Genomic DNA, 15,775 nt, shown 5'->3' with positions numbered 1-15,775 from the left:
GTGTAAAATCCGGAATTAATCAGAAGAGATCAAACCCTTTTCTGTACTCATCATACATCACCAATTACATGAACAAATGAAAGACAAAATTTTTGCTGGTTCTTTATTCAATGTTGTCTTTGTGGAAACTAATACAGAATAATGTTCTGTTGCATATTTTCACCTTGGGGGAAAGACGGAAGATTTCATCCATTTAGATGTTCTAAAAATAAAAAGAAATTATATGCAGTTAAAAGCATTAATTATGTGATATTTTATTTAAGCCATAAATAGTGAATACTATATCAGAGATCAAAGGACATCTGTCATCAGGTCTGTGTCACTTGTCCTGTCACTACTACCTGTTGGAGCAGCTCACAAGGATCCCATCCCAGCCTTTATCTAGTTATTTCATACATTATTCATTGTAAAATCATCTATTTTTTATCATGTAAATGAGGCTGGTCACATGGTCAGAGGCAGTGATGTCACCCCTGTTCCCCCTCCCCTCTCCTCCCCCTGCTCATGTCTGTGTGTAATGTATAGTAAAGCATTGCTAGTGTGTGCTGCATCTGCTGACATGCTGCATCCTCCTAATATACAGGTGAGAGACACAGACATCAGCTACACATGAATCTGACATGTTCTGCTGTAACATGGCTGCCTGGAGCTACTGTATCTCTCCTAGACACACACACATGCACACACAGGCTGCAGGGGGCGTGGCCACCAGCACCAGGAAGCACATCATTATACAGCCTCACATCATTATACAGGCTGTCAGTCATGCACTGGGGGTGTGGCTGTGCCTCCCACTCATGAATAAGCTGTACAGCTTGAATATGCTAATGCTTCATTGGACATTTCACAGGTCATTTGCATACAACTTTAGGACCTCATTGCTTAGGTTTACAGGCATGTAGAGGGAGAATGAAGGGATAGAGGCAATGCTCTCTAATGGCAGTTTATGAAAATATATTTAGTTTAGGGGGGTTATTTTGCATGACGGGTTCTCTTTAAGTTTCAAATGTAACTTTTCACATAAGTCTGTAAAAATGGAAAAAAAATCTACATTTTTGCACGTTGCACAATTTTTGAGAAGGGCTGTGTTATACTGGTAACGTTGGGGCATATTTAAGTTTTTGGGTCTGTTTTTTGTCGGGCAATCTTGGTTGCATCTATTTGTGTTGGCCCCACTCACAGCTTTTTTTTTTTTATTTTTGTGGCGCAATTTGATTCCCAATTAGAGATGAGCGAGTATACTCGTCCGAGCTTGATGCTCGTTCGAGTATTAAGGTACTCGAAACGGCTCGTTGCTCGGACGAGTATTTCCCCTGCTCGAGATCGAGCATTTAATTAAAAAAACACAGTGAAGAACAATGAAGAATAGAATAAAAACAGTGAACACTGTGAACACAGGATCATTTAAAGGACACCTGTCATCAGGTCTCTGCCACTAGTCCTGTCACCTCTACCTGTTGGAGCAGCTCACAAGGATCACATCCCAGCCTTTATCTAGTTATTTCATACATTATTCATTGTAAAATCATCTATTTTTTATCATGTAAATGAGGCTGGTCACATGGTCAGAGGCATTGATGTCACCCTTGTTACCCCGCCCCTCTCCTCCCCCTGCTCATGTCTGTGTGTAATGTATAGTAAAGCATGGCTAGTGTGAGTGCTGTACCTGCTGACATGCTGCATCCTCCTAATATACAGGTGAGAGACACAGACATCAGCTACACATGAATCTGACATGTTCTGCTGTAACATGGCTGCAGCCTGGAGCTGCTGTATCTCTCCTAAACACACACACACATGCACACACAGGCTGCAGGGGGCGTGGCCACCAGCACCAGGAAGCACATCATTATACAGCCTCACATCATTATACAGGCTGTCAGTCATGCACTGGGGGTGTGGCTGTGCCTCCCACTCATGAATAGAGTGGACAGCTTGAATATGCTAATGCTTCATTGGACATTTCACAGGTCATTTGCATACAGCTTTAGGACCTCATTGCTTAGGTTTACAGGCATGTAGAGGGACAATGAAGGGATAGAGGCAATGCTCTCTAATGGCAGATTATGAAAATATATTTAGTTTAGGGGGGTTATTTTGCATGACGGGTTCTCTTTAAGTGAAAAACACAGTAAAGAACACAGTGAAGAATAGATTACAGATGTTCGGCACATCTGCTTACTTGTCGGAAGATACGCGCGGAACGGTGCGAACAAAATAGTATGTGAAGAACAATATATATGTGTGAAGAACACATTGAAGAACACGGTGAGCAGGACAGAGACACCGGGGAGCAGCACAGAGACACCGGGGAGCAGCACAGAGACACCAGGGAGCGGCACGGAGACATCGGGCAGTGGCACGGAGACATCGGGCAGCGGCACGGAGCGGCACGTAGACATAGGGGCACGGAGACATAGCGGCACGGAGACATCGGGGCACGGAGACATCGGGCAGCGGCACGGAGCGGCACGGAGACATCGGGGCACGGAGACATCGGGGCACGGAGACATCGGGGCACGGAGACATCGGGGCACGGAGACATAGGGGCACGGAGACATCGGGGCACGGAGACATCGGGGCACGGAGACATCGGAGCACGGTGACATCGGGGCACGGAGACATCGGGGCACGGAGACATAGGGGCACGGAGACATCGGGGCACGGAGACATAGGGGCACGGAGACATAGGGGCACGGAGACATCGGGGCACGGAGACATCGGGGCACGGTGACATCGGGGCACGGAGACATCGGGGCACGGTGACATCGGGGCACGGTGACATAGGGGCACGGAGACATAGGGGCACGGAGACATAGGGGCACGGAGACATCGGGCAGCGGCACGGAGACATCGGGGAGACTTCAGTGGAAGAAGAGCAGCGGATCCCGGGACAGCGTATCTCCCGACAAGTAAGCAGATGTGCCGAACATCTGCAATCTATTCTTCACTGTGTTTTTCACTGTGTTTTTCACTTAAATGATCCTGTGTTCACTGTTTTTATTCTATTCTTCACTGTTCTTCACATCTGCTAACTTGTCGGGAGATAATATACACGCGGAACAGTGAAGAATAGATTGCAGATGTTTGCATACATCTGCTAACTTATCAGAAGACATTCTTTTTCAATTAATTAACACATTTTATTCCCGAACCATGGTCCCTTTGAAAAATGCTCGAGTCTCCCATTGACTTCAATGGGGCTCGTTATTCGAGACGAGCACTCGAGCATCAGGAAAAGTTCGTCTTGAATAACGAGCACTCGAGCATTTTAGTGCTCGCTCATCTCTATTCCCAATACTTTTTCTGCAGTTCTAGTCTCCTGACATTTTTTATTACTGCATAAGCAGACCAACTGCTTAAGGCATTAAGGCCGTGCTCCACAATATATAATCATTGTGCAAAACAATGCTAAAATCGAGCAAAAGCTAACAACACCTAGCACCAGAAATAATAAATCCCTCCCATTGCATTGGTTAAACTCTAAGGGAGTCATTTATCTTAGTCTTTTCTTATTCTTTTTCTCTTTTATATGTGAGTATTTTGGTTCATTTTCATGCACAAAATGTTTAACCTTTCTACAGAGTTTTAAAGTGTTGCGTCTGATACATCTTTACAATCCAAATGTGTACATATAAAACAGTTGCAACCGTGGCGCAAGTCACTGCAAAAAAGTTTAAATCTAGCAGCAAATCAACTCTATTCCTGTGTGGATGTAAGAATAAGTTCAAAAGGGTTTTTAAACATTTTTGTGTCCGTTTAAAAAGAAAATCGCAAAGCAACCACAGTCACACATGTTTCATAAATTACCCTCTGGGATAAATCAAATCAAAAGTCCAAAATCTTAGGAAAAAAAACAAAAAAGACATGCACAAATGTCCAGACTAATGTATGACCCCCTAAGACTTGTAAACATTGCAATAAGTTTAACTGATTTGTGTTTTTTTCAATGGTTGGAAAGCTGATCATTAGTTGTGTAGTGGTCAACAGAGAATTACATGCAACCATTAGTCTTTGCATGGCCATAGTCTTAATCTTTATAGTAATCTTAAACTTTAAAGTTATATTTTTTAGGTGTAAAAGGGTTTTCTCACAAATATAACCCATCTGCATATTACCTCAATGACCACTTCCACCCATATCTACCAAGCTGGAGTGCTGTGTATACTAACATGCCCAACCATCCAGAATTGTATCTATTACATTTTTCCTGAGTCAGCTGAATGACCATCGCCCAAAATATGATATCAGTTGACTGCCATATTTTTAAATCATAGTTTATTACCGTTATATACACAGATTATGGATAGAGATGTTTGTGTTTGGACTTAGGGTAGGGGTTCAGCTGTGTGACCCTCATCCGTTCATCTTTAATTATGGATAAAATTATTGGAACTATTCATATTTGTCACTTACGCTGTTGATCCAGGAGGTGTAAGAGGAGACTTTGGTAAAGACAGAAGGTTTCTGGTAATAGTTGCATCCAAGAGAGGATCCAAAGCTGACAATACCATGGACCTGGTATTGACCATTAACAGCGCAGTTGAGGGGTCCACCAGAGTCACCCTAGGATGTAAAAAAAAAATATTTTGAAGTTCATTTGATAATACTAATGTTTTTTCAATAGGACCATGAATTTATGTTCTGTATTTGCCATCAGTCATCTTACTGCATGTTTCAAGGTGTTAAAATATTTCATGTCATGTTTAAAAAATGAAGATAGTAAAGATTTACAGTAGATATTACACAGTATACTGTACCCTAATGTGTTCTCTGTTAAATATAAATGTTGATAAAAATGACAACTTACATTGCAGGAAGACTTAATTCCATCTCCACCAGCGCAGATCATGGTGGACTTGACAGTGCTGCCCCACCAGTTGCTCAGAGTGCAGGTAGAGTGGGCAACGACGGGCAGGGTGGCTTGCTGCAGGATAGTGGCAAGAGATCCTCCGGCTGCAAAATATACGTTTTTATTATGTAGACAGGAGTTTATCATAATATAGGATATTATCATATTCACCGTTAGGTTATGTCATGGAAAGCAGGAAGGTTTGGTGAATCAAGGCAACATCCACAATGCAGTTATTTTGCCACAGATGGATTGGACTGACCCACCAGAGGATGGCTTAGACTTTAACCTAATACTGGGCCTCCGAGATACAGCAGAAGGTAACCTAAATTTTTGTGATACTGAAGGATAGGTCCCCTGAATATTTTCCTTTACTGGGTCCTAGGACACTGTCTGACACTGGCCACAGATGTGTAAAATCGCCATTGAAAATTAACAGTATAAATTGACATGTTGCCAACTCAAAAACTGCACTGGAGAAGAATTTACATATATTTGGAAAAATATGATACTGATGCTATTGTAACTGTATATTTCCCATGTGTACACACCCTGTAGACATCTTGGGGGGCATTTATCATGGTCCACACACCACAGTTTTCTTTTCGGCTTTTTAGTGGCGCATGAAAAAACAAGCAGAAACTTGTCCTAAACAAAAAAAAAATTGATTCCAAGGTGGAGAGCTCAAAATGGACTCAGACACCAGATCCATCAACAACAAAACAGCATGTCATTGGGGGCAAATGAATGTTCAATTTTACGTGTTCTTTGTTTGGCAACAAGTAATGTCTATATCCCAAAGCCCTTTTTAATTAAACATCTTTTCTCTTTTTTGGAACCTTGCAAATGTTTCTCACCTTATTTTTAATAGGCAATGTATGTACAATTTTATTTACATTATTCACTTGGGTATCATGGAAACATTACGTTGTTACACTTGTTCCCTTGCAAGCTAAATGTTACGCTGTTTTTTGTATTTTGGGGCTGCAAAAACAACCGAATAAGTTCCTCTACTCTGCTTATTTGATTGGTGCTGTGAACCTGACCTGCCTCCCTCCCCATGGTCCCCGGCACCAGCACTCGCTTGCCCAGGGAAGTGCCAGGGCCCAAGGGTGCTAGCGGGGGTTGAAAGAAAAATTATTTGTACCAGTGTCGCTTTAAGACACTGGTACAAATTATCACATTCCGGCTTTTACTTTCTGCCTAGAGACTGAATCCAAAACTCAGCTTTCCTTGCTCCCCCAAAGCTGCGCTCCCGCTGTAGGCGCAAAGCTCCAAAGCCAGCATAAACAGTGTTCGAACACTGAAGAAAGAAGGAAGCCGCTTCGGGGGAGCGAGGAATGGTGAGCAAGTGGTGGGAAGGAGGAATGAGGGAAAATGTGACCAACGGGGGGGGGGGGGGGGTGTAAGATGAGGATACTGTGGCTACTGGGGGATGAGGTCACTGTGGCTACCGGGGAGAGGGGGGTTAGGACAGTTTGGCTACTGGGGGGGAACAGTGTGGCTTATGGGGTGGTGAGGACATTGTGGCTAATGGGGGGTGGGGTTGGGGTGAAGACAGTGTGGCTACTGGAGTAGGATGGACAGTGTGGCTATCAGGGGGGGAGGGAGGCAGTTTGGCTACTTGGGGGGGGGCAATGTGGCTAGGTGGTGTGGACCGGAGGAGGTGGTGTGGACCGGAGGAGGTGGTGTGGACCGGAACGAAAGTTTACTGAAAAAGGTCCCACTAAGGCTCTGTCGCCCAGGGCCTGCTTAGCCAGCCCTAGTCCTGCCTGTTTAGTTTAGTATGCTTCCTTTAATTTAGACACACAGCTGCTTTGTAAGTGCAGTGCCAGATGCTTAACTGGTTCTTCAACACAGTTCGGTATTGTTTCTATTGTTTCAAATATTTGGTGCACAAAACAAGAATAAGCCAAAATTCATCTATGCTTGCCCTTGTGTTACACAATTGTGATCTTTAACCATTATTTGAAAGGGATTTTCAAAACTTTTTTTTCCATCCAACATCTCATCAGTTTTTGCCAACAGTCAACCTTTGTAGTGATGAGCCGTTAAAGTGAATAGGAGCTGAGCTGCAGACACAATGTAATATATTGACATTAGACCATCGAAAAAGAAGCCTGAAAAATCCCTTCAAGCATAATGATTCATTGATCATTGAATGTTATGTTTTGTATTACAAATAGTTCTTTAGTTGATTCTTAGTTCCCAAAACCTTCTCTGAACCCTCTAATTTTTTTGAGAGGTGAAAGATCTAACAATATTAAAACCTCAGAATACCGTCTAAAATACACAATACACAATAACAAGGGTGCGCCAGTTCTATTGTATTAAGTGCATTAGCTACTGAACATTTGGGCAAACTTATGAAACTGTTTTATCTAGTAGCCAATTACAACATATATTAGATTTTTTTTAAAATAAAAGTTGTGCTATTATGGTTATAATGGGCAACAAAGATGCCCCCAAAACATAGGCTTAGATAACTTATTTTGAGCAGGGGGGCTCACTGTCTGATAAATACAACACAGAAAGAACTTACTGCTTAATCTACCCCATCCGGTGACAACACAGTTGTAGTTGTGGGCCAGGGTAGCTCCACTTGCTGGCAGAGCGGCCAACTGCACAGCATTGTTCAGGGAAGCACTGGAGGCCAGCCACAGGATGGCAATATCATATCTGTATTGAAAGGGAAGTGATGTTTGTCATAATGAAACAAATGGGTAAAACTAGACAATATGTTTCAGTGCTTTGACACTTACCTAAGTAATTGGTATGTTTGTTAGCCCCCTATTTAAAGGAAATCTACCATTGTAAACCAAGCACACTGACATACTGGTGTGCACCACCTCTGACAAGAACCGCTCCTCTTTTAGTTTCTTATGTCCTGGGTTTTGAATTTGTGCAAATGAGCCTAAGGGGCTCCAGGTTCCATAAGTATTAATGGAGCCTGGAGTCCCTCCAGCTCATTTGCATAATTTTCTTAAAACAAAAGGCATTAGAAGCTTAAAATAGAGCACATCCTGCCAGAGGGGCTGCACACCAGCATGTCAGTGTGCTGGGTGTACAGTAATTGTCATTTTAGTCACTGGGTATCTTTTGTCTAAACTGTTTGCTTTGTTGCATTTAATGTTGCATTTTACTCACTTTTATATTAGATCTTCTGCTCACTAAGGTTAAGATATGGAATCTGAGTAACGTTGATGCAAATTGATGTAGTCCCTGTGATTTAGATGTATCTATTAACCAACTGAGATGTAGCTTGTAGACTCTTGCAGATGCATAAACCCTTCAAGTGCCTTCAATCTTATGAGATATGTGCCTTTTTAAACAAGACATCTAAGATATCTAATACATCTTATGCTAAATCTACTATTTTTGAACCTTGGAGGCTGACCTTTTAGTACCTATTTTAAGAAATAATCGATGCATTGAAGAAAGTGCTGTACAGAGAGGTACTGTGGTTATAATAATGTAGCTACATACAGGGTACAGATAGCAGGCACCCCAGGTCCTGTTTCTAGGGGGACCCATAGGCCACTCCGCAACAAGAGATAACTAACACCAGTGTAATAATTGGCACATGGTAGATGAGATCTGTGTCGCTCATACTGTAATAGGAGTCACTATAGATGTAGTGACTATAAAAGTTAAAACTACACACTAAAAATGGAAACTTTAAATGCAAAATTATGTAAACTTACCCAGAAGCAACACTGTTAGTGTTCCAGCTAGCATGGACCCTTTTGGAGGAGACAGAAATGTACTGTTCTGTGCCATCGTTAGCACTAAGACTGTGCTCTCCAAGCCCAACTCGGAATGTAAGAGATCTGATAAAAGAAAAGGAGTGAGAATTATATTTTTGTTGGTTGTACTTTGAAAGCTATAATTATTTTAGCTTATTCAGCCAATAACTTTATCTTTCCAGGCAAAAGAATGAGGCCCAATTCTGGATGAACAGAATTTGTTTGAACAGCACATTAGTACTAAATTTCATATTTCGGGTACTGGCATAGTTAGCCAAACATTGTACTGTGCTTCTGATGCCACTCCAATGTGTTTTGTTGTAATTCTGTGTATGTACACTAGAGGAAAAAACACTATTTTTGACCATATGGTCAATTAATGCATTTCTTAGAGTTGTAAACTACTTGTTATATATATTCCAAATACCATACATCTCACAAACACGCAGCAATATCAGCAACACGAAGGACATTATACAGCAGCAATAAGTAGCAGCAGTGCCACTGTGTGGCTCTATAGTTCTATCTCTGTCAGAAACCTCATATTCTACTCTCAATGAGGCTAATAATCTTTCTGACTACAGAGTTCGTGTGAGTGATCAGTTATAGTCAGTGCTTGGAGTGTGGATGTTGGAAATAGACATCTGCTATTTAGAGTAAGAAGCACTTTAATAACACACGGTATATTACATTGTTTTTGCAAAGATTAATTCATATTTTTTGTTACCTGTCCACACAATGGGCAGCAGTCAGTACACGGTTAGCGCGGATCAGGGTAGCCCCACAGGTATGGTACCAGCTATTGCCAGAAAGATACTGGAGAGATACCTGGAGAAGGACAGGAAAATAGTACATTACCTAAACTTGACAAACAAAATTGTTCATTTTCAAATTGTAGTAACAATTGAGCTGTAGGGTGCATACTTCCCTTGCTCATGCACTTACGAAAGATATGATTGCCTAAAAGCAGGATAATATTTCATACAATGCTATATATGTGATCCCTTTTTCTCAGAAAGGATAAACTTTTCCAGTCTTAATCACCCTTTCCTTATAGATTTAAAGCTTCTCCCATACTGCACCAGACAGTTTTGGCACATAAACCTTAAAAAAATAGTAAATGGCCAGGAATTGCTAGTATTTCCTCCCTAATGCCACCTCCACAACAAGTGGTCATACAGAGCTGTAGGGGGGCCACACCAGGAGGTAGAGAGGGATATAGCTATAGCCTGCGGCATGAACTGGTGCGGTTCTATGGCAGGCAGGACGTGAGGTAGAATTGCTTGGCCAAAGCCTCTAGATATTTCTGGAGTGATGGGAGGAGTGCCAGTGCCTGATGAATAAACCCCAGTGAGTTGCACTTTATTGTTCCTTTATTGTATTATGTTTGTACAATTTTTAAAGCGTAACTTTAATGTTACTGACAAAAACTAGTTTTAGCACAGCTGGAGAGAGCCATTGACAACAATTTCAACAATACTATATTATGCTTCTGGCTTCTTCCCTTCTGGAGATATACCGTATATACTCGAGTATAAGCCGCGTTTTTCAGCACAAAAAAAGTGCTGAAAAATTCAAACTCGGCTTGTACTCGAGTCAAAAAAATAGATAACTCAAAACTTACCATTCCGGCGGCCCCCACAGGTCTTCCGTGCGATCTGTCCGGCAGCGGCGGCAGGTCCGTGCGACGTCACATGGTATTGTGTGTGCCGGCAGCCGGCACACACTCTCGATGTCAGCGGTGTCGGCTGACGTCAGAGCTGTGCGCCGCATGGACCGCTGCCGCTCCCGGGCGAATCACACAGAAGACCCGCGGGGGCCACCGGAAAGGTGGGTTTTCATTTATTTATTTTTTTCATCAACTGGACGGGGGTGCCGCTGATGGACGAGATGGGTGAGCTGCTGCCCGAAGGGACGGGGGAGCCACTAATGGACGAGATGGCTGAGCCACTGCCCGAAGGGACGGGGGAGCCGCTGGTGGACGGGGCAGGGGAGCCGCTGGTGGACGGGGCGGGGGAGCCGCTGATGGATGGGACGGGGGAGACGCTATCTACTGGGGCAGGGGGCTGGCAGGCTGTATACTGGGGCAGGGGGCTGGCAGGCTGTATACTGGGGCAGGGGGCTGGCAGGCTGTATACTGGGACAGGGGCTGGCTATATACTGGGGAGGCTGTGACCGATGCATTTCCCACCCTCGGCTTATACTCGAGTCAATAGGTTTTCTCAGTTTTTTTGTGGTATAGTTAGGGGTCTCGGCTTATACTCGGGTCGGCTTATACTCGAGTATATACGGTAGCCTTATATATCTTTCACCCCTTGTTATAAATCATATTCAGCTATTCTCATGTGGGCGACACTTCATGGTTGTGACATCAGCTCAAGCCAGTGAAGCCACCATGTTTGTAATTGGACAACCTGAAGCATGATATGAGTCACATGCTTGTGACATCACTGCAAGTCCTGTGGTCTTTCACATCAATAAGGATAGCAAGTTTTATAATTGGACAACCTAAAGCATGTGGTGAGTCACATGCTTGTTACATCACTCTGGGTCCTACAGCTCCTCCCAATAAGCCTCCTCTTTAGCTGTCCTATACGGTTTCCCATGGTTACCAGAAAGCATGACAAATGGAGAGGAGCCAGGGGGAATGTAAAGTCTATGCTATCTGCTACATACCTGCAGAAATCTAATTAGAATAAATTAGATAATTGCTTATTTTTGCTTACGCCAGTGTTAGGCAAAAGTTTTTAGACATTACAGTTGTACTTTAAATATTTATAGCACCATACAATTAATAGGCACCCAGAAATAACTTAAATAAAACATTATATTATCCAATTTTTTGTTTTCTCTTTTTCGTCCTTTGCATATCATGATCACCAGTACTGACCTGCCAGGGCCAGGCGTTCTTAGCTGCATTGGTTCCTCCTACCACACGTCCATTTTCATTGTCTTCAAAATAGCGGATGTCATCATCATGACAATATCCTTTGTGTTAAATAATACAAACAATTCCAATAAGAAAAATTTAATAATTACTTTCCGTAAACAGGACTAACATTGTTAAATAGCTTTGATCAATAATGCAAATGTACATTAGCCTATGCTAGATCCTCCAATATATGATACTTATGAGGTTAGACGGATATGTCCTTCGATGTATTTCCTCTTGATTACACATGTTGAGATATAGGTAAATTTAGTACTTCAACAAATTTGAGCTACAATAAGGGTGGACATGTTGTCGAGCAACGCCATTGAAACCTACAAACGTTACAACCAGATGTCTTCACATAAAGGGATGACCATGGGTGTATATGGGCCTCTGCATACCATACATTTATCCAAAAACCCAGTGGGTATGGCATTTACTAAGGTTTACCTAGTGTTGGACCACTGTACAGATATTATTGACCATATTGCAGAGCGAGCACATTTTTTATTGCCGATTTGCTAAACTAGATGAAATTTCATGTTCTGCCAAAATCAATGTGATGGAGATATATTAGAGATTCACATCTATGTCTTTAAACTACCTGTACTGCTCCTTAATTTTTATCATGCAATTCTATGGTTGTATGAAGCTGGAGTATTAACCGTCTAAAATTCTGAAATATAATTAGATTATGAAAATTCTGCCCTTTTCATGACTCATGGCATAGCTTCATATAAAAGCATACAGTTTAATTATATTCAGTGCTATATTCTTAAGAAAACATCTTGTTCCTTGTATCTTGGATAGATACTTACCACAAAGGACAAGAGTAGCAAGCACAAGAAGCCTAAGCATGGTGATATGATTCCACGAGAAATCTCCTGTAAGAACCTACTTGTGGTCTCTTCCTTTATATACCACTGGAAAGTGGGCACAAACAATGAGAACATGTCCAGGTGTTGTAGATAAAACTGTGGGCAAAATGGTGCCAAATTTCATTCAAGGGCAAATAGCTAATAAATATGTTCGCTATAAACATAAAACAATTTCCAATGTCCGACGTGTACATATATTACAAAGCCTTATTTTTCCATTATTTACTTTTCTTATCAATACATAGTTTTGGTTGAGAGCAAATTCCAGTAGACAGTATATTTTATATGGATATGTTATAGATATATATAGTGAGGATATGTAATTTATTACCTGCACAACTATACAGATTTACAAAGTAAATGGGGAAATTTAATATAAATATAGATAAATACACCAGTTCAAAATTAGACTCATATGGAATAAATCAGACTGGATGATATATCTTAAGTAGTTTACAACTGTGGATCTACTTTAGATGAGCGTTTAGTCTAGTTTCCTACTGAATAGGAAAAACTTAATAAATGTGGCACAAGCAATTTCGGGTACAAATTACTCCAGTATTGGCAGATACAGATTGATACATTTCCCCTGTTCTGTGCAAAGTGGTTCCTGGTCTCTTATATAAATCACAGAGCTGATAGAGGAGTAGATAGCCCCTCTATTGTCTCCCATAAACTGCACAGAAAGAGGAGAAGCAGCATTGTATACATTCTAAGAGACCAGGACTGCACATCATGTAAATATCATATACCCCCACAATTAAGTTCACTGTCTATTCCTGTGTCTTTCCCTTCGCAGTCTGTCTTGCTTTATCAAGAAGGATTCTGGAGCAGTTGCAAAGTGAATGCAAATTTAGGGGCAAAGGGGAGTCTGACAGACAAAGAATCTCTCTGATTATATCTACTACTATGGCTTTGAAAACCATAAAATTTAGCAGGGATTGCCAATGTATAACCAGAAATACTATCACATAGTTATGAATCAAAGAGTGCAATATTTACTGGGGGTACGCTCTTTATTAGGTTGTGTGATGTTGCTATTACCAGGTTTCCTCAAGGTAGAAAGGAGTCATCTCTTTTAGATGTTTTGCAAAAAAAAAAACTGAAAAGTTTTTCATTTGTATACTTCAGTTGTCAAGATGAATAAATTAAGATTTTAGCTTCAAGATTCCTATAGCTTTAAGTTTTACTTAAGTGGTGCTACAAGGTCCAATCCCAAATACGCAAATAAGGTGAATTTTAATAGCAGCACAGCAGATATCAATGTAAGTAATATTGAAATTATCGCATATAGTTGATACATGGGGCAGGTCCTTCAATGTAGAAATAATAAAATTATACAAATGACTTCAGCTATTGATTCCCAGGGATTGTCACTGATATATGGACATATTCTGGATAATATTCATACACATCACTTACACTGTTGATCCAGGAGGTGTAAGAGGAGACTTTGGTGAACTCTGCTGGTTTCTGGTAAAAGTTGAGAGGATCCAAAGCTGACAATGACAATACCATGAACCTCGTACACACCACTGAAAGTGCATTACGGGGATCCACCAGAGTCACCCTAAGATACAGAATAAAATAAATATTACAAAGAAATTAAACAGTATAGAAGGCTGAAGGACCTAGGATGATGTCACATGATGATTGTAACACAAGGCACCGTAAAAAATTGACACAATGGGGCTCATTTACTATGGGTCAGCGGAGCACATTTTCGTCAGGTTTCCCGACAATTTCCGTTTTGCGGCGCATTTAACAGGGGATTTTGGCGCACACAATCGGATTTTGGCGCATCAGCTTGCATGCATCAGAAATGGGGGGGTTGGCCGTCGGACAACCCGCCGGATTCGGACAATACACAAGATTTAACATTTAGAATTGTGTCGCAAGACACGTACTTACAAGCACCGGGAAGAAGAAGGTGAACTCCGGCGGACCTCAGCAGGGAAGCGACGGGTGCAGGAACTTGGGCGCACGATCTTCATGAATCGCGCCAGACTTCATCCTCATCGGACCGTCCGAATCGGGGATCGCGACAGGACCAGGTAAATAAATTTGCCCCAATATTTCCCATCTGTACATAAAGCTTTATATGTCTGTAGTTGAATAATGGGACGTAGTTCACTGCCAGCCTGAGAGAGAGAAGAGTCACAAACACCAGACATGAGTCAGTAAAGCTAATTTGCATATCAGAAAAATGTCTGTAATTAAGGTACAAAGTCTCACTGGCAGCTAATTTTAGGTGAAATGGGGAGAATTGTAACCCCTTTATCAGCAGGCATTGTTACTGGTCAAAATCTGGTTACAGGTCCTCTCTAAATACATGGCACACTTGTAGTCGCCCATGTGATTTTGAGCATTTTTTTTACCACTGTTAAATCACATTTCATTTGTGAAATTGTTTGGTAAACAAAGGGGGGCTTTCATGAATTTTGGCACACAGACCGTAAATATTGTGGTCCAAAGGTTTGATGAATTGGCGCTCAACCAAAAATGGTCTGAATTGCCTCTAGATGCATTAAAGTTAAGTAGAACCCCCTCGGGTAACGACACAGTTGAAGTTGTGGTCTAGGGTAAATCCATTTGCTGGCAGACCAGCCACTTTCACATGATTGTTCAGGGTAGTACTGGAGGCCATCCACAGGATGGCAATATCATATCTGTATGGCATAAGTATGCCATAAGTTTGCAGCACTGCTGAGGGGAGACTGAGGTAAGTATGGGGCGCATTTACTTACCCGGTCTCTGCGCGATCCCCAAGGTGCGATGTCCGACGAGGATGAAGTCTGCAACGATTCAACAAGATCGTGCCCCCAAGATCCTGCATGTGTTGCTTCCCCGCTCAAGTCCGCCGGAGTTCACCTTCTTATTCCCGTCGACATAATTTGAATTGTTAAATCCCGCGCGTAGTCCGAATCCTTCGGATCGTCCGTCGACCTGTCCGATGTGAAAGCCAGTGTGATTGCGACACAAAACGATTGTGTGCGACAAAGTCGGGGAAACCCAACCAAAATGCCGCCACGGGACAATTAGTAAATAAGCCCCTATGTGTTCTCTGTTTTTCTATGTGTGGGTGTCTGCCTATCTGTGTGTTCGCTGTTCCTGCTGCACCTCTTTTTGGCTTGTGGAAACAAGCAGAGTTCCAAAAAGGAGGGGTTCACAGAACTGTAAGTAATCCACATTGCATATCTTTTTATTTAAATACTCTTCAAGGTTTTGTAACTTGGATATGTCTATGGTATGCTCCTGTGCACACTCTGCCGTATATATACACTGCTGGACCAGTTCCAGGGTAAATAGCGCTGTGACTGATGTGCCCATATTTTTCATTTGGAAGCTCGTGTTAGAGATCTGGAGT

The 15,775-nt window shown here is 42.0% G+C and overlaps 1 protein-coding gene across 1 annotated transcript; it reads right to left on the bottom strand.

Annotated features, from left to right (window-relative positions):
• Window positions 1-89: 89 nt before the first annotated feature.
• LOC140117753 (chymotrypsin-like elastase family member 1) lies at window positions 90-12,461 on the bottom strand. The gene is made up of 8 exons (XM_072134776.1): window positions 12,349-12,461; window positions 11,489-11,586; window positions 9,326-9,426; window positions 8,557-8,682; window positions 7,395-7,531; window positions 4,811-4,956; window positions 4,417-4,566; window positions 90-202 (listed from the first exon to the last, which is right to left on the bottom strand). The coding sequence occupies exons 1-8, from the start codon at window positions 12,386-12,388 to the stop codon at window positions 194-196; spliced, it is 807 nt and encodes a 268-aa protein (XP_071990877.1). The 5' UTR covers window positions 12,389-12,461; the 3' UTR covers window positions 90-193.
• Between the last annotated feature and the right edge of the window lie 3,314 nt (window positions 12,462-15,775).

Source organism: Engystomops pustulosus, chromosome 2, assembly GCF_040894005.1.
Source record: "Engystomops pustulosus chromosome 2, aEngPut4.maternal, whole genome shotgun sequence".
Taxonomy (NCBI): Eukaryota; Metazoa; Chordata; class Amphibia; order Anura; family Leptodactylidae; genus Engystomops; species Engystomops pustulosus.
This window is presented reverse-complemented; position numbering and strand designations above follow the sequence as displayed.

Coding starts and splice junctions, on each gene's coding strand:
- LOC140117753 (XM_072134776.1), bottom strand. CDS start 12,388: ATGCTTAGGCTTCTTGTGCTTGCTACTCTTGTCCTTTGTG. Junction 9,427..11,488: donor AGAACGCCTGGCCCTGGCAG/GTCAGTACTGGT, acceptor GTCCTTCTCCAG/GTATCTCTCCAGTATCTTTC. Junction 4,567..4,810: donor GAATTAAGTCTTCCTGCAAT/GTAAGTTGTCAT, acceptor TTTACATCCTAG/GGTGACTCTGGTGGACCCCT.